The 26,994-nt window shown below is 41.2% G+C and overlaps 1 protein-coding gene across 4 annotated transcripts; it reads right to left on the reverse strand.

The window, feature by feature from the left end:
* map3k20a (mitogen-activated protein kinase kinase kinase 20a) lies at positions 1–26,215 on the reverse strand. Of its 4 annotated transcripts, XM_086220647.1 has the most exons (20): positions 26,056–26,215; positions 23,856–24,045; positions 23,186–23,273; positions 19,016–19,117; positions 17,346–17,411; positions 17,229–17,257; positions 16,433–16,570; positions 14,929–15,015; positions 13,886–13,960; positions 13,660–13,766; positions 9,782–9,917; positions 5,407–5,451; positions 5,292–5,322; positions 5,054–5,193; positions 4,902–4,964; positions 4,725–4,814; positions 1,976–2,092; positions 1,817–1,891; positions 1,514–1,664; positions 1–1,421 (listed from the first exon to the last, which is right to left on the reverse strand). In XM_086220647.1, exons 2-20 carry the CDS (start codon positions 24,012–24,014, stop codon positions 709–711), a joined length of 2,412 nt encoding a protein of 803 aa, XP_086076773.1. In that variant the 5' UTR covers positions 24,015–24,045; positions 26,056–26,215; the 3' UTR covers positions 1–708. The 4 variants fall into 4 exon arrangements, with proteins under 4 accessions (XP_086076773.1, XP_086076775.1, XP_086076776.1 ...); XM_086220649.1 differs by lacking the exon at positions 1–1,421 and having other exon boundaries at positions 1,520–1,720; XM_086220650.1 differs by lacking the exon at positions 1–1,421 and having other exon boundaries at positions 1,530–1,664; positions 1,798–1,891.
* Between the last annotated feature and the right edge of the window lie 779 nt (positions 26,216–26,994).

The raw sequence follows: 26,994 nt of genomic DNA on the forward strand, positions 1-26,994 counted from the left end.
TGAACCAAGGCTTTTTATTGAGCTTCTCAGCAATGCAACAAACATCATGATGCATGTATAGAAGATCAAACTACCCAGCCGTATTGCAACAAACTAATGCATAGAGTAGTAATAAAATAATAATTTATAATAGTGGAACTATTAGCTCACATTTTTCTGCAGAAACATTTTTGCAGACAAAGTTAAATATGATGCTCCTCACGTACTTTTACTTCAGTGGAATTTTTCAGGGTAGCATTATTACTTTACAAACTATCTGAACACAGATAATTCAGCCATGTCTATGAGCTCCCGTTGGAATTAAATTCAAATTGAAATTCAGTAAAAGCGACTTTTAAACAGGAATACCCAGTGGAAACTGCACTGAGTCATTTTGAACTAAAAGGGGCTCGTTCAAAAGAAGATAAACAGAATAGCATTTTAGGGAGCAGCAATCTGTCATTATACAGAAGAGAGAAGCAAACACAATAATATATAATAAAATATGAACAGTTCATGTTTATTCTGCATGATCGTTAAAAACAACTCTTTAGGCATTTGGTAACTCTTATAAACCTGTACATGAGAGAAACAAGTTGACTTGAGAGCAGTCAGTTAAAAGAAAAAAAAAAAAAGTTAGGTGGGTCTGTGTAATTCTCCTCAATGAGCAGCTCAGTTTTGAACATGTCAGTAGAAGTGTGACATGCCGGGCGTTCAAGACGCTGTCAATCACGGTCCATATTGTGTTCTTCCACCAGAGCCACGCCCTCCCCTGCCCCCTCTCCTCTGTCGACCTCTGGCTTGTTTATTGTCCTGACGTGGTAATCTTCTCTGACGCTCCACTTTGATCCAGCCTCCATCACTGGCTTTGGCCTCCTCTTTTTCCCCACTGGGGTTTGCTGTCACAGACAATATACCTGGTATCATGGGTGGGCGGTTCTGTGGTGTGACGCTGTAACTGTTGGAGCGTGGCCTCCCTGGCTGTCGAGAACTTCGGCTCATTTTATTATGACTATAGTTGCCCCTGGTATTTGTCCATGCCTTCCCCCGACCCTGCACCTCTCCTACATATAGTGTGCTGCCAAAGAGGTTACATCTGCGTTTGTCGTGCACTGCCCCGGCACTGAGCGGGCGGTCTCGATCTCTCTCTGAGGTGCTCTCTGACGTAGTGCTGGATGGGCTGCTGCCCTTTGACCCCAGATGAAGTGGTGCAAGCATGAGCGACAGGTTAGTCGTTGGCGAGGAGCTGCGTGAGTCACTCCAGGGAGATACACTGGAACGGTTGGGAGAGCGGCGGACAGCTGCAGCGTAAGAGAACTCCTGTTTTCCGTGTGCAGACAGGAACTGAGGCAGAGTGCGGGCTTCCGTCAGAACAGCAGGCGGCTGCCGTGATTTCTGAATCATCATCTGCCGCAGCCTTACACTGTACATCCATAAGGGATCTTGAATTAAAACACAGGATAATAACTGATAAATGTAGGGTTAAATACATATCTAGAATTAAATTGGACATCAACTCTGAGTAGGCAGTTACCAGAGTGAGACCTGCTCCTGGGGTTACAGTCAATGTTTGCTGGGGTTGTTTCGATGACGAGCTCCACAGTCTTGATCTCGTCTTGTCCTCCAGTGAGACTCCACGTCACGGGGAAGCTGTGTCTTGTACACTTTGGTGACTTCACATCACTCTGTATTCATATAGGATTAACAGATATGAGGCAGAGGCTGCAGAGGCTTGTGAATGCTACGAGGGAATTATGAAATTTGAATTTGAATTTGAAATGGCTGACATGTGGCTTTGCTGTGTGTGCTTCCTCTCACAGTAGCTGAAATGAATCACCTCGTAGCTGACTATGTAGTCCACTTTCTGGTTCTGTTGTGTTCCTACGATCCATTTGTCCATCACAAACGGAGGCTGCATTGCAAGAACATTGATGTACTAAATCATGTATCATATCAGATAGTGTTAAACAGGAGGAAAATGTGTTTCTGACCACACCTTAGTCATCCGTAGGACTGCCACGTCGCGGCGGTTGGTGTTAAAGACGACATCTTTGATGTAGGTTATGGCTATGTCATCGCCATCCAGTTCCATAAACATTTTCCATTTACAATCCTTCGAAAAAACAAGTTTTAATTATGAAACACTGTTAATAAACACCCGATTGTACACAAAAGTTAATAATTACACTTTTCTGTGTGGGGAACTTCTGTATATAAACCAACAGCACAACCTAGAGGCAGTTTTAAGGCAGTGAAAAATCATAAGGCCTCACATTTGTGCTGAAGGACAAGAATGATAAATATTTATATAACAAAATGACTTAAAGAGGAGCATAACGTCAAACGCAATTTGTATATGATGTATTAGAAAGTAAACAAATGGAAATCAATTCCCCTACACACTATATTAATGTCTTCAACAATGCAGAGGGAATATTTGATGAGAAAAATATTAAAGTAGAAACCGATGAGGACGGCAGTTATTTCAATGCAGGTCTTCCTTGTAAAACGTAATTATTCACAGTCAAAGTCTCGACTCTGTTCTTGGTTGATATGGGGTAAAAAACATTGTTTAGCTTTTCTCTCTCATCAGAATCCGTATGCCACACACATCAAATTCTCACTAGGAGGCACATGTCTGAACAATTCCCCAACCCTCCTCTCCTGCATACTGAATGCTGACGAAGCAGTAATGATTCTGCCAATCCCCAAACGCCAGCTATGAAGCCACAGGTCACCGCTTAACCACACAGGGTTCATGGCACAGGCCAATCCATTGTGTAGTGATCACAGAGAAAGACATCAGAGGAGTGGCGCTAGCACACTCGTCGGAGGAGCCTTCGCCCTCTCCTACATTGTCCCCAGGGGCTGGAAACATCTCAAAAGGGAAGCTCCAGTAAGCCTCTGGCTCGGAAACACACCAGTGGCCCCGCGCTGGCCTGGAGTTGGCCCTGGACTGTCGCGCCGGGGCTCCCAGGTCCATGCTAGTCTAATCACTCCAGCAGAAACAATGTCTGGTAATGATGCCTAGGACCCGAGTGCATCTAATGACAACTCATACATAATTCAGCACCTTTCACTTGGCTGCACGGTGATATCCTCATTAGTAGGGAACCCTCAGTGGCTGTCAGATGGTGGCCGCTCAATCGCAGGCCCTCATTTTGTCTTTGAGAAGTGCAGCTGCTTCCATGACATCGCCAGCAAAGAGGGGCGAAGAAAAAAAAAATGCAGTGTGGGTTTGTTTTATTTAGTGCAAAAAACCTTCCAGTTTGTAAAAACAAGGCTGACACGGAACCTGACACCAGGCAGGGGAAAATAATTAGCTCTCATTTTCTCAGCCTCCTGTTTCCTTCTCCCTGCTGTGTTTTCTACCCACTAAACCACCACATGTCAGAAGAAATGGGAGGCAATTAGCAGGCTCGTTTCAGCCCTGCCGAACACACTGAAAGAGGACTATTTATGATGGGACAATGAACAGCTGAAAGATTAAATAACATTTGCCTTTTAAAAAGAAAATGACTTCTGGCTAAATGGGCTATTTTTGATTAAATTCAAACAGCAAGTGAAGAGCCACCCTTTCTCCACAGTTTGAGACCCTAACAAAGGGCTGTGAGCGAGTCGAGGTGGAACACGGAGGAGAATGAAATGTTTATTTGTCTGGTTTTATACATGTCTAGTGATGCCTTCAAAGGTCAGTGTAACAGCCATCATCATGAATCCTCCGAACAAACTGCTTTAGCACAAGTGCTTCGGGATTCAACTGCGGCAAAAACAGGATTTGGTGTCTTTCGAGAGTTGCAGTTTTATACTGAACAATTCATAGTGGACCTGATTAAAGGAGACATGTCAGTGAGGGTGTCCTTCTTAGTTAAGGCCTGCTACAGAATTCTGGAATTCCAGAATTCTGGAAAGGTACTTTACGTTGGTATTACTGAGCTTCAATTCACAATGACTCCATGGATGCCAACTTTTGCTACCTGAGAGCGCTTCAGAGTGAGAGAGAGTGAAAGAATCAGATGTCACCCCTGCAACACGTTCAAGCCCAACACGTACTCAGGGTAATGGCTAGGACTCTGTATCAAACTCTGCACAAACCGCTTCAATATTTCATCAAAGGATGCCTTTTCATTTGATACCGAAGTACAAAAGCTGAGGAGGAGTACTTGAAGTTACGGTTCATTTTTATTTAGTAAAACTGCTTTGAGTGAAAAAATGTTAACGTGCTGATACACATCACTAACCCAACCAGACATGGCTTGTTCTGGGAATGTTTTGAGAATATTACGTGTAATGTTTTGGTAACATCTTCATTTGGAAGCTCTTCATTTGCTCCCATAATGTTCTTCTCTAAAATAGGAGTATAGGTCAAGTATTCAAAAACATCTTCAGGAACAGGAACATTATTTGAAATCATTCAACATCTTTAACATTCTTTAAATGTTAGATGAAAAGATTTTCTCTGACATTATTATTAAAACTCCATGCTAATGCTAGCTATTGTAGCTGTAACACTCCCTGCTGGGTAGGTGAAGTTGTTGAAACAGAGAAGTTAAATTGAAACAAACTGGTTTATATTGAATTGGAAATGATGTGCCATTTGGATATTAATTGGCATAGATAAATGTATCATTCAGGAACTTTGAGTGTGTGTGTGCGTGTGTGTGTGTGTGTGTGTGTGTGTGTGTGTGTGTGTGTGTGTGCGTGCACATACGTGCGTGCGTGTGTGTGTTTGATTATAGACGTACAGTCTCTCCGGTCCCTGGTTTCCAGTGGTACCCAAACACCAGCTCCAGATTGACAGTTTTACTGGTCTCCACCTCTGTTTCCAGCTCATCCTAGGAAGAAAAGGTGCACCAACATCCACTGAAAATCAGAACCAACTCTTCCTGTTGGCTAAGAAGAAACTTTTAATGCACAATTACCTTCAACAGTGGAGGAAAGTGGAGGAACCCGAGGTAATCATGAATTAGCTTTTCAATTTCGCCCTGCCAAAGAGGAGACATCAGCACTGATTTCATCCTGCAAGCGTGCATGTATGGCTTGTTTTTATGTTAATATTTAGCTACTGCCTTGCCTTGAGGTGCATAGCGTGACCTTTGGACTTGACCCCCATGTCCCGCATGTCACTTTCGCTAAGCAGTAACAGCCTTTTTCCAGTGATGTGGTTTTCCCTGAACAGGTCTGCATACAACTGCATGCCACATGCACTCTCCCCTGTAAAACAGAATAAGAAGCTTTGGGTCACAGATTAACACTCAGACACCGCTGATGACAGATTGCCATGAGTTATATTGAGAAAGGGGTTGACCGACCTTCACCGAAGATTTGCTGCATCCAGAAATACTGAAGGAACAATGTAGGCGCATGTTGGCTGTTAATAACAATTTCATTACAAATAAATCACTAGTTGGGAGTCAAAACACTAACCACATGCTCCTCAGTCCAGGTATAGATGTCAAGGTTGGGCAGCAGCTGCATAGAAAACAATCAGATGTTAGAAGATGGATGCACACTGACAGTGTGTGTTTGTGTATGTGTGCTTATAGGAAATGCATCTTTGAGTAAAAATCCTAAGATTTAAAATAAATGTTATTAAAATGGAAAATGTTTTGCATGTCTCCTCAGCAATCACGTCTGCAGTTATTGTGCTGAAGCCTCTAATGGTCTACATCGAAGTAAAACGTCCATCTGACTGAGCTAACGTGATCTATTTGAACGATAAATCACTTATTGCTCATTAAGTGTAATCATGCAGAAACTTGCCAGCCAAAATAAAGATTTCATCATTGTGATCATGAGACTGGTGACAGAAATAATGCCACGGAAAATTGGAGGAAAGATGACTAACTGAATGAGTAATCCTCATTCACTGTCTTCTCCAGATTGTGAACGGAACGCCGTCCTCAATAGACAAGACGCTGCCATACATTTCAGTGCAGCAGCTTCATAAAGCCACTCAACCCTGCAGCGTTTTCCGCCTCCTCCAGTGCTGCCGCTCGGAAGTAAACAGCTTCAGAGACACTCTGCCACTGCCAAAGTCTCACTGGGGTGACTTGACATCACTTTTCAATGCACTTATTTCACAAATTCTTACTTCTTCTGCACTAAAGTGTTTACAATAGGTATCTCAACATTTAAACAGGAGGGCTTCTTTTGACTTGACTTATGGGGAAGCTTGTGCGGTAGTTCACTCAATAACACAGGCTTCTTGCACTTCTAATCTCTAGGGATGCAACTAACAACTGTTTCACTCGTTGACAAATCTGAAGGCCATTTTCATGGTTAATTGATGAAGTCTATGAGAAATCAAAGAAGCCCAACATGACATGTTCAAATCCAGTCCTCCTACCGACTCTTCCTTTTCTGTCGTAAATTTTAAAAAGTATTTAATCTTTATGTTTAAAAGACTACAAATAAAGACTGTAGCGATTAACCAGTTATCAAAACAGATGGTGATGATATTTTTCCCTCCTGATTGCTTTATCATTGCAGCTCTAGTCCCATCAGAAAACTGCTGGAAATGATGGTAATTCTGTTTAATTCTCATTAATTATTTCCCTCTCTCTCATCATTAATGAAAGCAAAGACATGAGCAGAGAGTTGATAGAAACAGATTTAATGACAAACAGTTGCAGGAAGGTGATTGACACTTTGAAGCTGCAGATAGTTTTAGTGGAAGGAGCTGTGGTGTTTGAGAGTGGCTGAGTTGGTGTGTAATCAAATGTTAAGACTCCTCTGTTTATGTCACGATGGCACAAGACTCCAGACAATATTTGAATGGGATGATCAGGTCCTTGCAGGAAGTTAATAAGCAACAACACGGAGGATTACCTCGTCATGTGACTGACTAACAAGAGAAGGGGACAATTTAATGGGCTTTGCTCAAGGAAGCATGTCCTTCCCCCAGATGAAGCCATATAGCTAACTACTACTACTAATACAGTCTCCTCTACTGTGAAGTGCAGGGTAATATTGGCTATATCAAGATACCGTATTTATAATGTGTCAGAAAAGATGGCTCTACGTTGTGAATAATTGGGCTGTGAGTTTGATTAAGGTCCATCAAAGTGTGGCTTTTGCAGAAACATTGCTATTAATCATTAATAATATGGCAAACTATATCTGGCCTCAGTACTAAGTCTTTCGTAATCCTCGGCCCTGAGGCCATCTCGGTAAGAGACTGCATTCAACAACTGCACTCCACCACATCCAGAACAAATTGGCCAATCTTAATGTCAGGAAAATGTCACTTCATCATGAATGCCTGGCCTTCTCCAAGTCTCCAAGTGGCTCACATGGCTTTTTCTTCACAGCATGGCACTATATATCCAGCACAGGCACAAAGCAAATTACTCCCATAATGTCCATAGGTGGAGGGTTTCAAATATATTCTGTGATGGCAGAGACTTGATTTCTCTGCCATTTTTTTTTTTCTGAACGGACAAAATAAAAGAAGCAGGAAATCGTGCATCTGTGATTAACAATGATTATTAAAATGTGAAGTGGTCAACAAGATGAAAAAAGTTCTTTCATTTCGCTGAGATCCCGGTGACTGACGGATACATGAGAGGAGTTTATTCACTGTCATCAGAGCAAGCAAAGGGTCCCATCGTCATGTTGAATTTGTGTCCTTCTCTGACGCAGCTGGATTTGGAGGAGTTCTGCTTGGTCTGCATGTTGACCTGTAAGCCCGAGTGCAGGACAGGCTGTCCAAAGTCCGCATCCTCAAAGCCTCTCACCAAGGACTGCAGGTTGACCTCATCGTTACCGGAGGCTGTGATCTGACATGACATCTGTGAACTGTTTGACTCCTCCGTCTTAGACTGATAAAACGACTCCGCACTTATCTTTTTTGTGACGGGAAAGAAGAGCTGAGAGGGAGAGACAGGTGGAGAGCGGGGACATGAGGGCAAACAGAAGAAATGAGGAAAAGGAAGTCAGTTTCCAACTCCCAAATAAAGTGTAAATAAGGAAAGTGGATTAATTTAGTGAGGGGTCTGCCTGCAGGTCGCCTCTGTGGGGTCACTGAGTGTTTACACACCTACGACTCTGCATCAGTTGATGACTTTGGAAAGTTTCCCCCCTGGTTTGGGTTTTTTCACACAGGAAAAAAAAAAAATTAAGTGAACCAAAACGCGTCGCAACAAATCTCATCGGAATGTTTAATTTGTTTATTGGTTTACTGGCGTTATTAAGAGTTACGGTAAGATCCTGTGTTCTAGCTACTTCAAAATTCTCCAACTTTATTTCTGCTTTTATTTTTGTGTTAGTGTTTGCGTGCTCTGCACTGCTACAGCCAAAGACGTAAAGCGCAGTTGACTCAAGAGCCACAAACCCTGCGGAGATCATGAAGGTGCTGAGTTGGATCATTTTCAACATTTTCAAAATAAATCCACAATGGGAGATTTCATTCTTTACTGTAGAACCCAGTCAAGACTGCCTCTTTAACAGGTCTTGGTTCAGTTGTTTTTGGGTGCTCTCAAGTGCAGTTGCTTTATTCACTCCTGCTCAAAACAAACTGCACCAAGAGGGGGAATGCAATTCAACCACGCTGAACAATAGAGTTTGGAAGTTACACTCACCAACCACTGAGTCAATCATAGACGCCAGTCTATCGAGCCTTCACAAGCAATTACAAAATCAAAAATCAAAGATATTCCATCTGTTTGTTGTGGGAAGAACACACAAAAATAAAATCTAATTTAAGAAATATTTTGGGTGGAAACCACTTTGTCATTAAATTATATTTGATCGATCAACATCGTAACTTGAAAACTATTAATTGCAAGTCCAAACCCCAACAAATGGCTAATCTAGCCACTGTTGATGTGATTGCAAATAACTAATTTGTGTCATATTTTGTAATTTGTGTGATTTGGATTTATGCTTATTGCAAACATAAAAAGGCCAGTGCAAAATGTATAATGCAAATCCATCTGTTGTCACAAAGCTTAGTGTCAAACAAATGACCTGCAGTACGAGCAAAGCCAAAGAAGAGAAGAATTCCTCAAGCAACGTATTTACTGGGGGACTTTAAGAAGTCTTTCTCCTAACAGGGGAGCCTGCAACAAGCCCCACCATAGGAGACCTGCAGCAGACTTAAAATTACAGGAAATATTCAGAATTAAATGGTAAAGGAAGTTAGCAGAAGAGCAGGATAGGAAAAGAGAGGACACGCAGGGAAGTATTTTAGAAATAAACTGCGAGCTTATTGAATGATGATGGGCGCCTGATAAACAAAAGCAGCGTCCAATCACGCAAGATTCCCCGCAGTGCATCATTCACAGAAACGCGTGAAGGTCTACATGCTTGTGTGCGACGCTGGCAATGCCTCACAACCATTTTTGTGTGCTAAAAATAAAAGTTTGAAACATTAAAATCCAGCAGCAAAGCAGCGACCTACAGGACAGAAGGTGGACGGTCCCACTTCCGTATGTATTCTTGTGAGGATGCAGTTCTTGCTCTACTCATCATGATGCAAATGTACTTGTTTGGCACCCGTGTACTAGGCTGCGCATACAAGCAGTGCTGCCAATAATATTTACTACCCATAATGTGATTCCGCTTCCTTCTTATAATGTACTTTTTATTCATTTATTCATTTCACTGCTTTTCCATTTCCACTTCAGGCAAGCAAAAGGATGGGGGGGGGGGTTCTGTCATTCTTTAAATAGGAGTGAGGAAACACACATGCCAATAGCGGTGAAACAATGAGGTGCTGCTGTGACCACTTCACAGGGGGTGTTTGTTGTCCTGAGAGTGAAGGTGAGCCAAGGTGAAGAAGAGATAATGAGGAGCTCACCGGGCTGTTGGACTGTTCGATGAGTTTACGCTCCCACATCTTCAGACGCCGCTCTCTCTCCTTCAGCTCCTGCTCTTTAGTGCTCAGGTCCCTCTCCAGCTTCTTCAGCCGCTCGAGTGTAGCTTCAATCTCACACCTGCAGCAACAACAGGACAATGTCACCAAAAAAAAAAATCACATCGTAACTGGTAGCATATTTTGGATGGCGATTTCCTGTTTTTATTTTGATTAAAGTGAGATTAAAAGAAAAAGATTCAAAACCACTGAAGTTGTAGATGGTTTTTCACTGCTTTCTTAATGTCCTACAAGGGATGACGACAGTTGATTTATTCACCAAATATGGTAGTTTTGGCATCAAGGAGACCAATCCATAATATTAACTACTAGCGAATCTATCTTAAAAAGAAAGGAAAAATAACCAAATTATACATTTGAACAAACAGGACCTAAGAAGTCAAAAATGTCTTCCTAACCACACAGCTCCCTGGCCTGCTTTTAGAAGACGTCTACAAGTACAAATGAATTGAAATCAGATCAAACTAAGGAGCAACACTGCAAAGTCCGGTTGGGAGGCAAGAGAATAAAAAGTCAGGGCAACATTAGCATGCAAGGTTTTAAAGTAGGCGCCATCAGTCTTCCATTCAACCATCTGCAGCTCAACGTACAGGGGAAGACAGGGTGAACAGCACCACCTTCAGGCAAAGAAGGAAAATAGCAGGGGAAAAAAACAACAACATAATCTCCCTCTAACACAATTTATGACTTAGTCATACCATACCGAGTTCATTCACTGTGCTGGCACCAAGGAACGAACTAAATCTTCCCCTACACAAACAGTTTTATTGCAATGAGTTCCTGGGTGGTTTTGGTCTTTTTGTTATGTTTGTTGACAACAGCAAATAACCGCAGACTGAAAAACATGCAGTGGTGAGAAGATCAGCGCAAAACATAACTCAAATAGCAGTGTAATTATTCATTTAAGGTTTGAAAAATGCATACTTAAGTAAATTTCAAGTATTTGATCAATAAACTATTTAAAGTACGCAGTGTCTTGAGTTTTAATGTCATTTTCTGTCAGGGGTCTTTGAGGTGCACAAGGTTCATACACAGTTTTACTTGTAAATTATGAATATACATGATTTTTCCATGCTTTCGTGACCAAAAATTCTTTAAAACATCTGTGTACATGTAAAAAAAAAATACACAGAAATTATTGTCAAAATGTTCTAGTATGGATTTCACCAAAACTTATGTCAAGCCTTGTGGTTTGATAAAACATAAACATGTACTAAAGGCAATCATCATCGACAAAAATAGATTTTATTTCCCACAACCTCCTGGCTTAATCATTATTACACAACTCTTCCAGCCCTAGAAAAAGCAATTTCTAAATTTCCATGACTTTTCCAGGCTGTATAAACCCAGGCGTCGGGTTGAGATAAACCACAGAGTAACATGGCTAGAGAAAATACTTCATTTAGCTGTTGCTGCTTAATCTTTTTTGAATCAATATGATCACTTTAAACTATCACTCCTGCCTGTGTGTTGATATCTTGACATGGAAATGTGGAAATGAAGCAAACTATCACTCCATACGTATGATTAAATATAATATACCCAAAGCTGTCATGGTCATAGTTGAGAACGCCAAAACACACACGCCTTTGGCATCGCTTTAACAAACAGCAGAAAAATGCGAATAAAACGAGAGGACTCTGCTCACATATCAGAATTAATAATCCATCTTAACGGTTTTCAAATTATGTAGCCTACATTTGTTGTTTGTTTCTGCTGGCTTGTACTTTATCTGGACAACAAAGCCTTTCAGTGACATATTTTTGCCCGATTTTAATCATTTATTTACATTTGCCCAGCTCATCAACATCATTTTGCTTAATAGTAGAGTAGCTAATACTGGTACCAAAGCTAGTAATGCAGTTAAAGGTAGATTCATGGCTTAGATTTTCCTCAAGTCAAAAGAACTATTTCTAAAAATGAATGTGAAATGTGACATTTTCATAAACACATGTAACCGGGCAGACGGCCCAGCCTGCCTCCGCCCTGACACTTCCCACCTCAAACAATTTACATTCTTGCACCACTTCCGTTATAATTTGCTCTCTTGCTACCCACTTTCCCCGCAAACATTCTCAGCATTTTCTCCCAGTCCCTAGAGACCCTTTTCATACACAAAGTCCACATTTGCACCAGCTCAAAATAAACTGATGCACTTCTGTCGACACTTGCAAGAGGAACAAATGAGATATCACTTCTTCATCTTCAAGCTGGTGTCCAAACTGCTCTAATACAAAATGTAACTTCATTTAAGTTTTACATTTGATATTCAGCTACAGGGTAGCAGGCTCAGAGGTAGAGTGCCCCCCCCCCCCCAACCCTTAATGGATAAGCGGTATAGAATGGATGGATGGATGGATGGATGGATGGATGGATGGATGGATGGATGGATGGATGGATGGATGGATGGATGGATATTCAGCTACATGGAATCCAGTAACTTTCTAAATGACTAACTGACACAAAACCAAGCAGTTGTAACAACAAGCACAGTATAATATTACCGGAGCACTCACACTTCTGGGAAGTAGTTATTTACCTTCCTCCCCAGAGCCAGACAAGAAGATAGATACCCTTCTCCCCTCTGTGTGTGCATTAAGGAGCCTTAGAGGCCAGTTAGCTTAGCATAATGAGTGGTGGTGGGTGGGCATGTTAGCACACCTCCACCCAAAAGTCATCAAAGAACTTTTCTCTAAGATGTTTTTTTTTTCCCCCTGAATTAATATGACCACGGTTGTACATAACATTCACTATGAAAAAAGTAGAAAAAAAACTCTAAGTTTACAATAAGATTAATAGTCTGAACCACTTTCAAAGCGCTAAGCTAAGTTGCTGTCAGCAGGTCTCTGTGAGTCTCAGCCCCTTAATAAACACACAGAGGAGAGAAGAGTATCTATCTCCTAATCTGGCTCTGGGGAGGATAACCAGAAAGGCGCTTTGAAGTGGCAGGTGAGTGCAGTAATGTGTAACAAGGGTTATGATTGCTTCGCTGGGCTTCTAACAGATGTGAAAACATTCCTAAAACTAAACCTCAACACTTGAAACTCACACCTCCCACTTCTTTCAAATTGGGAGACTGGTAGCTCACGATGAGTCAAAAATTATGAAAAAAAATCCCATTTGTATTCTAATATCTGACCACTACTGGATTCTGTATCTATTCCTAACATCTCTCTGCCTTTTCTGGTTAATTATTCCCACAAATTTACCTCCTCCTTCCATGTACAGCCATGAATATAATATCCAACCTGTTGGGATAAAATATGTGTCTATGTGTGTCACACACTGTCCCGTTTGGTTTTCCAACCCTGAGCTTTACTCCAGCCTGCTTCACCTGCAGATGGCAGCCTGCCTGGACATGATGCCACCAGAGGAACTTCTGAGGAAAAACCTCGGAGCACAGACAATCCCCGCTGAGAGGCAGACAGAGAATAAAGTAGCAGCTGAGACTCAGGCTGTGCTGAACATCACCAAACCTCCAGCTGCTCATACAGCCCAATTAAACACTTCTACTTGAAAAAGATGGTGATTATTTTTAGGCCTTATGGGTAAAGAGAGGAAATATATCCAGATGGATCATTCTTTGGAGGTTTTTGCGCCTTTATGTAGCTATCAGTGTAATCATTAAAGATCTATATGCACGAGCTCGTCTCCTTTTTTACATTTCACGGCCCCCATCAGCTACATTTCCACATCATTCTTTGAAAACGGTTTCACATTTCCTTAGGCTGAGGCAGTATACTGATAGATAAAGAGCGTTACAAATACATTGACTTGCCCTGTAGAACGGCTGATCACATTACCTCCATTCAGCCTTGTTGTGAAGGAAAGAGTTGCACTGCTGAGGCAGTTGGGTGTCATTAGACATGGACTCCAAAGTCAAGAGGATCTGCTTGAACATTGGCCTTTCCTACATCGACAAAAAAAAACAAAAAAACATCTTAATAGCGGTGAAAACACACACACACACACATATGTGGTTCATTTACATGCTAATGACACTTGGTGGTTTAAGTTATTATCACTCACTTTTGGCTCAGTTTTCCAGCATTTCCTCATGAGCTCAGCAAAGCTGATGGGACAGCTGCTGGGGATGGTTAGCCTCTGAAACACACATGTATTAACACAGACATCTATTTGTTTTGCGGACATTTGTGTTAACCGCTACTAACCTACTTCCTAAACTCTCACCTGACCCAAAAATCAGCCTTGAACCCATTTGGGACACAGCGTTTGCCCCTTGAAAGAAAGGCCTTACTTGTTATTGTTTTTTTATGCCATTTTCACCTGAGAACATTATCGTGAATAAAAATTATTTCCAAGTACTGCCTTTCTTGGCTTCTGCCAATGACTTACTGAATGACTTCCTTGCAGAAATTTGGATGAGAAGGTCAACCCCACTATTTTGTGTTAGCTAAGGTTAGCATAAGGATAAACACAGGGCAGCGCTGAAGGCCGGCTCTGCCCTTCAGATACTGCTGGTTCCCTGGAAACCTCACAGAAGTAACTTTTTCAAACTTTAACTTGACAGTTTTATACTTCAGGTTTTGTACTCAACATTAAACAAACATGTTATACTTAGTTAGATTGGTAACTTCATGAATAGAGATTGCTTGTTCCCAATCCTATCTCCTCCCCAGTGTCAAAGTGCCCTTGAGCAAGGTATTGAACCTCTTATTGCTCCTGATGCCTTTGCTATCATGAGCGTGTGTGAATGTGTTAGCATGTTAGCACCTAGCATAGCCCCCTAGGAAAACAATTTATCAATTAGTGAATGAATAAATGAATGAGTTTTAAAAATTCTTTAAGTGGTCAGCAAACCACTATAAAAAGTCTGCACCCTTCTGACCCACTACAAGAAAGTAAATAGGTACATTTTCAAAAATATTTAACTATTTCTTCAACTTTGAACAATACATTTCACACCTACTACCTCCAGCAATTTCATTATGCAACAATACAAACCTGAAATATTCATTTCCTGCAAGTTAGCGTATCTTGGCCAAATATTCACCTGGTTAGAAGGTTCAAGACTTAAAATACAGCATACGTGTACTGACATGGAAGAATACCTCATTTTTCTCCACCACCAGCCAGGCTACTTGTAGTCCTTCCAGGCCTTTGAAAGGTATTTCTCTGGTGAGCATTTCCCAAAGCACCTGCAAAAGAAACCATAAGTTAGTACACAGACATTAAAATGCTACATTAGTATGCGCTGCCAGTGTAGAGAACAGCCAGTAATCCGCTGTTTACTCATCTGTGAGGTAGGCTTTGAAATACAGCTGTGCAGGTTACATACGGAGATCCAAATAAACATTAAAACACTTGTCTATCTCTTCTTGAAATTGACTGCAAAATAGAAAATAAACTTCTTCTTTTTTAATTTCACACCCACTAACAGACTGAAATTCAGTATCCTGCTGATAATTGAAGATCTTTTCAGTTGGTATTCAGCAGCGTCAGATAAAACCTATGTCATGAAAAGATGGAAATGTCATTTTTAAAGATGCTAAAAAGCAGCATATGTGTACCATATCTTTGCATTTTTGCAGCCAGCTGCTGCTAATTACACATATGCACTTTACTGTAAATAAACTCCTCAAAGGAATGACTGAGGGGGGAACTGCACTCTTTCATTTCAATCATTTTGCAGTACAGCGGTTGTAAAAAGCACCAGGTGGAATCTAAAACATTGTGGATATTAAATTGTAGACTTGTAAAATCTGACATTGAGCTGATGCAACATAAAGTTCAACTTCCAAACAATAACTTAGATACTTAATAATATAGGCTGTGAGTTTACAGCAAGTTAAGGGGAACTGGAGATTTCCATCGTAAAGTCAACCTTCCAGCAGTCTTTAGACGTGCAACTTCACGTGAGCTTTTTCAATTTTGAGATAATGAGAGGCACTATGTTATGAAGAGGCTCTGCAAAGGTCAAAGTACTTGTTATTGCCCACTTGGACAGAGAAATAAATGCAGGAATGAAAATACTGGCAGGACTGACTTACTGGTAGTTGTTCTTTTATAGTCAAGAGGGCCTCAAGTGCCTTTTCTTCAAATTCGAAGCAGAAATAAAAAAAACTTTCTTGTCAGGATTATCTTCAACCCAGGTTGTGGATGTGTGATAATGAATACTTTCTCACTGGATTTGATTTTAAAACAAAATGTCAGAATCAATTGGTATAAAAAATTCTGAGAAATTGCCTTGATCTCAGAAAAAGAAAAACATATGTCTTTGAACAGAGAAGATAAAGTAAGTTTTTAAAGTACTAAACACGGTTCTGAAGTCTTGAGTGCAGTGATGGACTGTACCTGCAGAGACATACGCTAATGGTAGTCCTTGACTAAGGACAAAGTTTTGTCCGCCTAAAATACTCTCCTTTATCAGGTCCAATTAAAAGCTTTAATATATTGAACAGGCAAAAATGCAACTTCTATCATCAACATATTTAAAAGTTCCTTTTCAATCATTAACGTTTCACTGACCTGGTAAGCTTTTGTGAGCCTTGGCCTCATCGAAAAAACTGCACCAGACTTATGAAAGTGTAACTTTGCCTGCTTTGTGCCACTCACCACACCATAGGAGAAGGTGTCGCATGTCTCAGACACAGGCAGGCTCTGGATCACCTCGGGGGCCATCCAGGGAAAGGTTCCCACCAAGGACATGTGAGTTGTGTGGGTCAGAAACTTGGATGCCCCAAAATCACAGATCTGAAACGACAAAACAAAGGTCAGACTAACGTTACAAATAAAGGGATAGGTAATTTGGTAGCTCTCACCGACTAAAAAAAAAATAATCCTGAAGAGTGCAGATGCTGCTGTAAATAAAGATGCATTTCTGCTATATTCTGGACTGGAGCGCTTTTTTTCCTCAGGTATATCCCATTGGGCACACTTCAATATTGTTAATAAATATTTCTCTGGGGCTTCTTCTCAGTTTCAGCTGTGGACTATGCTCCTCTAACTACCCCGTTTTGTTTTTGTTTTTTTTTTGTTATAATTGAATATTTACACTTATTCAACGTTCAAATCAACGCAGAAATGCCACAAAACAGAAACAGCTGTTCTCAACATGCAGTAAATGGTTGGGTGTGATGGGTGTATCTCCTGTTTTTCAAATAAAGCTGTAAAATTAATAGTTTGACTTGGCTTTTGTTAAATTCTCTCTCTCCTCAGTCTCAGCTCCCCTGGCATTTAATTGCCAGGAATGTTATCAGGGTACTTTTCACACATGCCAAGTTAGTCACTGCCCTCTTGTGTCCATGTACTGTAGGCAACTACTATGCAAGTATTTCAAGCACAGATCATTCACAAGCTGAGTTGGCCATGTGCTTCCTTTTGCAGCACTATGAGATCAACCTCCACCTACCTTGAGAACTTTGTCTGCAGCTAAAACAACTGAAATGGAAAATAATATTTTAAAAATCAGTACATGACATTCACCTTCATACTAATCCTTAAGTATTTTGGGAATATAAAATGTTACCGTTCCGTGACTTCAGGTCTCTGTGGATAACCTTGACGGGAGCTTCTGAGTGTAGATAGTGCATCCCTAAAGTGGAAACAAGCATATTTAGGAGGAAAACACTGGAAACATACTGTTTTAAACATATTGTTTATTTGTTATCTGCTTCATACATATCTCTGTCTGTCAATCATTACATCACAACGGTCAGTATGTATGCCAAGGATGCGATCAGCCTGGCGTTTAAATAAATTCCACTGAACACTGGAGTCATGCAGCATGCAAGCTGTTTATTCTTGCTCTTGTGGGTCCAGCACCTGGTATGGATGTGGATGTAACTCTCCTACTCAAGCTGAGATCATTCACAATATCTCGACTGTTATAAACAACCAACAAGACAAGTTGTGGCTTGTTAATTGCCAGAGAATTTTTCTAGTTTGATAATGACAACATCAATTAATCTATCAGTCAGAGGTGGGCCGTCAGGGACAGCAAGTCCTTCCCTGCCGGCCTAAACATACTCAAAAAAGTAAAGCTTTTTTTTTGGTCATAAATATGTCAATAAAATGATTCTCTAAAGTCTGTTTTCTTCATGTCATAATATATTCACTTGGTTGCGGTGCTTTCAGTGTTGTATATTATGGTAGAGTTTTTAGCCATCTTTATCATATCACATATCATATTTCTGCTAGCTCGCGTTGTCAGGTTCTATGAAATCTGCCTGAGGCCTTCAGAATCATCAGAGCAGGCTCCTGTGCCCTGACACAGTCAGTTGCGATAGTCAATCAGTTCTCGAGTCTGCGACACCAAGGCCAGCGAGAAGGTCTTGTGCTGAACTTGACATGTGCGCGTCCTGTGATTGGATAAGCACTCGTGCGAGCCTGAAAAGCGAGACTTTGCAAGATATCTAAATTAAGTCCTGGATCCATTAGCTACGAACAGCTTCGCTGGGTTTTACTTTCAAACAAGCAGGCGCTGTACAGGAGATCCATGTTGGTGAGTGCAAACATTTTATTTTTATTTCTAATATATATCCATTCATCCATCCATCCATTCATCCAGGAAGGAGGAACCCAGATTATTCATAATGCCTTCAGGCGTGAGGTGGGGTTCACCCTGGACAGGTCACCAGTCCATCACAGGGCCAACACATAGAGGCAAATGTTCTCCCTGTTCCTGTGTGGGTTCTCTCTGATACTCCAGCTTCCTCCCACAGTCCAAAGACATCAAGAGGGGATGAGGCTGATTGATACTCTAAATTGACCGTAGGTGTGACTGTGAGTGTGAATGGTTGTCTGTCTCTATGTGTTGGCCCTGTGATGGACTGGTGACCTGTCCAGGGTGAACCCCACCTCTCACCTGAAGGCTGCTGAGATAGGCTCCAGCCCCCCCGTGACTCTTAACAGGATAAGCGGAAGAAAATGAATGGATGGATGGATGGAAAACACCAAAAAATTAAAAAACTAATTCTGATCATCTGCATTCGTAATGTTGCTGCTGTGACTGAATTCAGTCACAGTGGACATACATATGAATATCAATATTAGCATCAGTGTCTGTCAGGTTAATGTTGCTATGTCATGTGCAATCCCTGAACCTATTGAAAAGGGAGTTTGCCTTTGTGTAAATGCACTTGAAAAACAGCTGTTAACAAACTCATTCAGAGAGAGATAAATTCATATTTAATTTACCTCTAGCAATCTCTGCTCCCCATGTCATAATCTGCTCCATGTCCATTTCCTCACTCTCATCACTGGACAGGTAGTCATACAATGATCCACCATTCGCATACTCTGAGGAGAAACAGGATTACTTTAGGTTTCTATCATCCAGGAACAATGATCACTAAAATATAAGATAAACATATTAGACGAGAAAGGACATAATGACATTGTGTGAGTGTAAAATGTCTTTCAGTGACAAAACCGATCTCTTCAGGCGCTGCATTATACACATGACTATGCAAGAGCATGGTGTGAAAATTGAAATTCTTCCAGGTATCTCCTGGAGGTCAGCTCACAGTGAATACAGATTGCTCCTGTCACTGACCTGTCAGCGCTCAATTTATCATAATGTTCCTTCACACATCAAGCCCCCCGTTCCCTCGGCAACCCAAAGGAAAGGATGAATTGTTGAATTCTGATGTCTATAAAACACAACTGAGCCCACTGGTCTTGTTGGACTGATAGAATCTGTTTTGCTGGTATTATTTTCTTATATTATTGACACTATTAGAGGGAATGATCATTCCTCTACCTCTATTCATATTTAAATTTTTTTTTAAATGACTTAATACTTGTGAGATTTTTGTGGGGACCTGTACCAAACAAAGGTGTTTTCTTGAATCTGTATATTATCATTTGCAGTAGAATGGCTTTCACATATTTAGCAAACATTGCGTCTCCTTTGATGAAATTTAGAGTAATTGTTCGGCGCTAGTCCTTGTTGACTTAGATAATCTTTTCAAAAAATCTTTATCCCAAATCTCTCAATGACAATTTGATTTGAATGCGCGTTTATAAGTCATTTTAAATGAAAAATATGTTGACCACGCAAACCCTTTTTGCTCGCTTCAGACAGAAATACAGAAAAACAAGTGAGAGCTCATGCCTCCGCTAAGGCAAAACTTTCATACTTGAGCCCTCACGCCTCAAATCATGTTAAGACAACACAGCGAAATTTTGATGTAATTGGTGTTAGTTACATCAGACTTCCTGTAACCACTAGGTGGTGCTATGATCATGACTTAAATTCCGACAATACATTATGAATAATCTGGGTTCCTCCTTGGCCAATAGCTCTCCATCACCTTTAATAAATACCGACCTCAGAGTTAATCCTGCTGCCGGAAGACCAAGACAGACAAACACTTCTAAAACGTGACTTTGTTGGCAGAGGTTCGTGTGGACACGAGTGGTACACTAAACCATTTAAAACCTTCTTTGGAGAATTTGGCCGGTTTAATGTTGATTTAAGAGATTCTATTGACCATCTAATCGAACATTTTTGAATTAAATGTTTCTGTTACGAAACGCAAACGCTGTGATTGTGAGTTGAAACTACTGGTGATTTCTTTTTGATGTCTTTACATTGGAATTTAAGCAGAAAACTAATTTCATAAAAGCCGCGTGTCTTTTTTAATTTTTAATCGTTCATATTATTTAATGTAGCATGTGATACAAGACAATCTTAAATGTATATCCCTGAGATTGAGATGTTGATTTTGATGACCTACTTAAAAGTCATCTGGTTTTATTTTGACTTGTACTCATGGTCCCAAGTTACGCTGCAGGTTAGAGGAGGAAAATTTTTTTAAAAAAACGCATCTGGGATCAACTAGCACAATATGGAAATCTCTCCTCGCCTAAAAAAAACAGGACACTTGTGTTTCTGCACCATAAATAAATCACATTCCAACAGAAACGGCCACAAGAGCCTAATTCACAATCACTGTTGCACATATACATGTCTCTGTCATTATCAGTGGTTATATTCCTGCGTGTCATAAAAGCTTATCCACGGCAAAAACGGAAGGTTGCATTTTACACAACGTGCACCTTCAACACCCTCCGAGCAAGCGAATACATGTGTGGTTCAGTACTTTGCACTTTAAGACATTGACTGACATACCACAGATATTACGTCTGCTGTAAACTGCTCCTGTGTTTCCCTGCCCAGGTAAATAACTTCTTGTCAAACAACATCTTTAATCAGTTTGCGTGAAACAACAAACAGCCATGCAGGGCAGGCAAGGTAACAATAACAATGACATCGATGTGGTTTATAAGCAATAAACGGGCTACAGAGACAACAGGCCTCAAATCATTTGGAGTTACTGGCTGTTAGAAGGAGAGTGCAGTGAAGCCTGTTGTTCTACCGCTTGTTTGAAATTAATAACAGCCGGTGAATGCAAACAGGTCCAGCTCAGGATGACCATAAACAAGTTTGTTGTAGCTTTTTCTAATTTAATAAGGCTTTCATATAAAGTCATCAACCTGCTCCTTGACAATAAAAGGTACTCTCACAGTCCAGCTGCGAGCAAATACCTGCTCCTAATATTTTCATCTTTTTCATTTCTGTGCACTACATTTTTTTAGCTTGTTTAAAAAATAAAAAGGGAAGAGTCCCCGTAGGTCAGCCTGAAGGCATATTAAACATTTTGGCATTCAGGATCTTGATTTTTGCAACTGGGGGGGACCCATATTTTGATGAGAAGGCTGATTTTGAGAGCAGCACTGCTATTGCCATAACGGCCTGCCAATCACAAATTAGCCCCACCCTAAAGACTTGAAACTAGCCACTGGGTCCGTAAACTTATCAGAGAAATGTTCACTGAGGCAGTGAATCAAATAGGAGGTCTGGTTTTAAGTAGATTTCTCTATATATGGATTTCAGCTGGCCATCAGATGGAATGAAGATCAGTTCCAAACAGACTGTTCCAAACTCCTAAAACCCCAAAAAAACCAATGTCATATCGATACTGCAGTCAAGACAAGCGGATCATATAAGGAGCGAGTCTCGTCATTATGTCGGCATCATTTTTCAAATCCCCGATGCACACATGCATTATTTTACATGCATTTTGAATTGCATCTTATCATGGTGAGAAGGCATGAAAATCCAACAATTCGCCGTTGTTGTTCACCCTCTCTCTCCAGGATTGGAGAGGAAAACCTTTTTGGTTAAAACAAGATTTCCATCATACCAACTTAAGACTTCTACGGGAGGGTATACCATCGTATCAAACGATGCTCGGTCCTAGCGAGGATGAAATTATGGCTAATAATCAAACACTCTTTTGAGAATATGAATGAGTTTTTAGCTTGCGCAACCAAGGACAGGTCACTGTTGAGGTTATTTTCCCATAGAACTCCACACAAACAAGCAGAAGTGGCGCGAGAAACCCGAAACCTAAATCTATTACTTTTACTATAGAGTTCCCAAAACTTCCTGAAATTCTTTGTACACATCGGTAAAGCTTAACGTCAGCTTGTAAGCTGCATTTGTGTCCACTGTGAATCAGTTTTCTCTCGAATTATTTGTCAGTCCGGTAGAAAAAAAAGGACTGACACCATTACAGTGGAGAGAGTAACATAAGAGCAGCAGAGGAGAGAGTTTAAAACGTGATAAATCTTAGATGACATTTCCACAGAACAGCCTCCACACTCCCTCTGAATAAATATTTATCTGGACCAGTTGCCAGAGATTTTCAAAGTTTGACGTGGTAGGCCTCCCATTAGACAACGCTCCTCTGTATATTATTTTGGATTCCGATATATTATATCCCTTTACACAGTGATATATATCGATAACAAAATCCTTTTAGTCTGAGTATATCATATACCCGAAACCAGTCCGTGCTGAATAATTTATTAGATTCTAACTCTTGAAATTTTAAATTCCCTCCAAAAACACTGTATCTACATGAATCTTTCAGCAAATCACACACATTTAGGCTCTGCTACATCATTTTGTTTTGACGACTTGTATTCGTTTACCTCCATTCATGGAAGCGACCCTGAAACGGTCTCGAGCTGCCCTCGGGGAGCCCACCTCTGGTTTCGAGGCATCGAGGCCTCCTTTTTTTTCTTCTGATGTCTACATCAGCGTTAGAGGTTGTTTTATTCCTCTCGGCTTGAAAAAGCATCAACATACGAGCGCACAACTCCTACATCAATGCGTGCACTTCCTGAACCTTCTGACATTCACTAACGCTTCCATAGAAACCTCGAAACCATTCAAAGTTGAGCCGCTGCAAACACATTTCAGCCGCTGCATATTCCACTTCCTTTGATGAGGTCCAGGAGTACATACTGTATATACGGAGTCAGACGTAACGACTTATAGTTTAGACAACGTACCAGTGACGATTCCATAGTTGGGAGCTTCAACAATTGCACCATAAAACTGGATGATGTTTCTGTGGCTGAGGATGCTGAGGATTTCAGCCTGAACACACAGAGAGACAGCATCACTAACGACAATGAAGGTTCCTCTGCACATGTCTGAAAAATCTCTACGTCTACTATCAGGAATACTAATACAAGACACTGGCCAACCAGAGAACAGAAACCTGACAAAACCAATTTATTTAATTGTAGCCCAACACTGTAATTAAATGAACAATTGGTTCAATGAGAAATGTTCATTTCTCCAGTACTTGAGTGAGGTTGAATGGATATGTGATCTTTTAGAAATTCATAAAAGAAACTATGAATGCATTTAAATATCCTAGCACAGGCCAACTCATGTAGGGCAATTTCCCTAAAAAGATTTCAAAGATAATTCTTTTTTGTCTTTAAGACAATGAGCCTGCACTTTGAGAGGAGTTTCAAGAACCGTCTACGTTGTAACTGGGCCAAACACTTTCTCTCGTTTGGTGATAATGTCTCTTTTGCAGCACAATTCTCAGAGTGGGGGAGTATAATGACCATGAGTGATGGGTACAGAAGTCCCAGTAAATGGGGCGGCAATTAAAACGATACTGACAATTAAAGGTGTATGAACAGGCGATGTAATTATGACTCCTACCTCGTTTTCAATCTTGAGCAGTTTTTTCACCGCCACCTCTTTATCCTGGGAGATCCACCTGGCCCGGTACACACTTCCATAGCTGCCGCCACCACAGTTCTCGTAGAACAGAATGTCATCGAACTTGATTTGCACGAAGGAGGTGCCATGAGACGACATCTCATAATGACACTCAGCAGCGACTCAGCTTCTGGAGGATCAGAGGGATGGAAGGACCTTTGGTGCAAACTCCTCTAAACAAATTTGCTACAAGACATCCCGAACATAAGTGAGGGCTTAGAGGGGGATCTAATCAGCTGCATGAAGTGTGCTTTCCCTGGATTGAGCTCCCAATTTACTGACCACCCCCTGTCCCTCTGCATACACCCCACACAGTCCTCATCATCAGTACCAGTATGCTATGAGCTCTGGTCCAAACTCTGCTTGTATAAGGACGCTGGCATGCATGGTATGCTGTGATCGTGTAGCCAAAGACTATTCCAGCACAGTCTACACTGTTCAGTACAAGTAAGGCCACATGCAGAGAGAGAGGGGGAGAGAGGGGGGGGGGCACAGGCATCATAGCAAAACTATAAATACAGCGTTGTCTTTGTTTGCCTCTGTGAATTGAGGTGGTCATGATGACCTTGACCCTTCATCGACAAAATCTTTTCAGTTCACTCTCGAGTCCCAGCGGACGGTTATGGCAAATCTAAAGAAATAAACTCAAGGCCTTCTTGACATATTACATTAACAACGGTGCGACAGATTGGTGAGGTGACTGAGTCCGTGACCACCAAAATCCTTTCAGTTCATCGATTCCAAGAAAACGCTTGTGTCAAATTTTGAAGAAATAACGTCCAGAAATTCCTGAACTATCACGGTCATGTGAGGCGATCGTCGCCCTGACCTTTGACCACCAAAATCCTGTCAGTTCATCTTGCGTTCTACTGAAAGTTTGTACCAAATTTTAAGAATGTCTTCAAGGCCATCTTGACATATCACATTCACAAAAATGTGAGAAATACATCACCTGAATGCGGGGTGACAAAGACTTTGACCACCAAAATCCTTTCAGTTCATCCTCGAGTCCAAGCGAACATTTGTATCGAATGTGAACAAACTCCCTCATGGAGCCGCCAGAAAACCTCAGAAGACATAATGCGTCAAGGCCACGGCTGTCGCTGGAGACATTACGCAATAGTAAGGCCACTGTCTCAATAAAACCCTCAAATACAAGTCTAATTTAAAAGTCTACAAGTTTAATTTTAAATTGTCTGAGTAAAGCCCGGGGAGATATTTGAGTTTACCAGAAACAACCAAGCTGAAGTCCACACAAATTGATCATTGCATCCTTTTGTTTGTCCATAACAGCTAAAAAGCATCTTGTAAAAAGAAAAAAAGAAAAAGAAAAAAAATCATCATTACAGGAAATGGAGGCTCTGTTATTGTTCCCATTTAAAGCTGAGCAATTACAGCTTTTAAAAGGCGGTTACCTGGGTCTTCATTGGGATTGCTATCCATCCCAGCGGGACATGCCTTCATTGTCACAGAGGGGAGCCCCCGCTTTGTGCTGGTCTACTTGCATTCATGCTATGGTCAGCCTCACACCCATCAGCACACTGGGCCAGCCCTTAGTATTATCTGCCCACTCAAGAAGCCAGGGTTACTGTGATATGCAGCAATCCGCCACTCCTCCCTTCCATTTCTCAATTAATAGCAAACACAGTTTTAATCTGCTGCACCATAACTGGCGTGGTAGCCATATGTCCAAGTGAAGGTTGGGACCGTCAGCAAGTGGGAAACAGCCCACACCGAGCCAGAGAGGAGTTTTCTGCGCCTGCTTCCTTTAATCTACACACTGGTGATGTCACAAACTTGGCAACACGGAGGCTTTGCAAAAAACATCCATAAAACGGTGTTTACTACTAAGAAAGAGATCTGATTACTATCGTAATGTATGCCTTGGTAACTACTTGATCCTGACAGTGAACAACACCCAAAAATAAGCGTGAACATGTTGAGTCACATTCGTGCATTCATTCATCTACACGACATGAAAACTCATATTGATGAGGGCGCCAGGGAAGTCACGACCACGCAAATACTGCGCATAGCCCCCCGTCCCTCTCTGCCATTATTATTATTATTATTATCAGCATACATAATACAGACAGACAGACAGACTGACAGACAGACAGACACACACACACATACATACCGACATAAAAGGCAAGTTTTTGGGCTTCAGGGCAGCTCCTCGGAAGGAAAAAGTGAAAGTAAGACAACCACAACTCTCTCGAGTTCCGGAAAATCTCGTGACGGTTTCGTATTTCTTAACTAACCCTCCACGGTGGTTGGAGTGCTTGCACAACTTCTGCCACCACCCCGCTGTAGTTTTACCAGTTAGTTGCCTCCCTCCACCCTCAGTCCGTAAGGCAATGGCGCCCCCTGCAGGGGAAAAAATGGAACGGGCGCCACGGTTGTGTGTTGTTTTATCCGCACTTTTTTCTTGATCCGTATATTTCTACAACCACGAAAAGTGTAATACACAGCAACAGCAAGTAAACCCGCCACAACATGCGTACAACTGTTGTAGCTCTTACCAAATGAAGAAAAATAAAATAGGTTGAATAAAATGTTATCACGCTGGGATAGGCTCCAGCCCCCCCGCGACCCTTAATGTGTAGGAATAAGCGGAAGATGACGAATGGACGATGGAAAATGTTATCAAAGCTGAACGGTTAGTAGTTATTGTACAGAAAAAAGAATGCAAACCGCATGATAATTCTCAACTACAATGAGGACACAATCAAAACAGTACAGAGGGAACACACACCACTTTAACGTGACCTTTCCAGGTCACTGGTCCTACAATTGAACGTTTCCCATGAGTACTTTTACCTCTGATACTTACGCCACTCAATTTTCAATACTTCTGTACCTTCACTTCAGGAAAAATTTGAAAGCATTTTATCAAAGTACTATAAACTACCATCCAGTAAACAACTCAAGACCAGTGAAACGTAATGAAAACTGCAATTCAACAGGAAATGGTCATTTACATGATAGATAATTAGCGCTTCATTGAGCTCCAGGCGTCATCAAAAACCAAATCACTCTAAGCCTTCGTAGATGTGAACCCTGCTAAGTAGAATTG

Source organism: Aulostomus chinensis, chromosome 12 (assembly GCF_037954235.1).
Source record: "Aulostomus chinensis isolate RoL2024-O1b breed Wild chromosome 12, RoL_Achi_v1.0, whole genome shotgun sequence".
In the NCBI taxonomy this organism is placed as follows: Eukaryota; Metazoa; Chordata; class Actinopteri; order Syngnathiformes; family Aulostomidae; genus Aulostomus; species Aulostomus chinensis.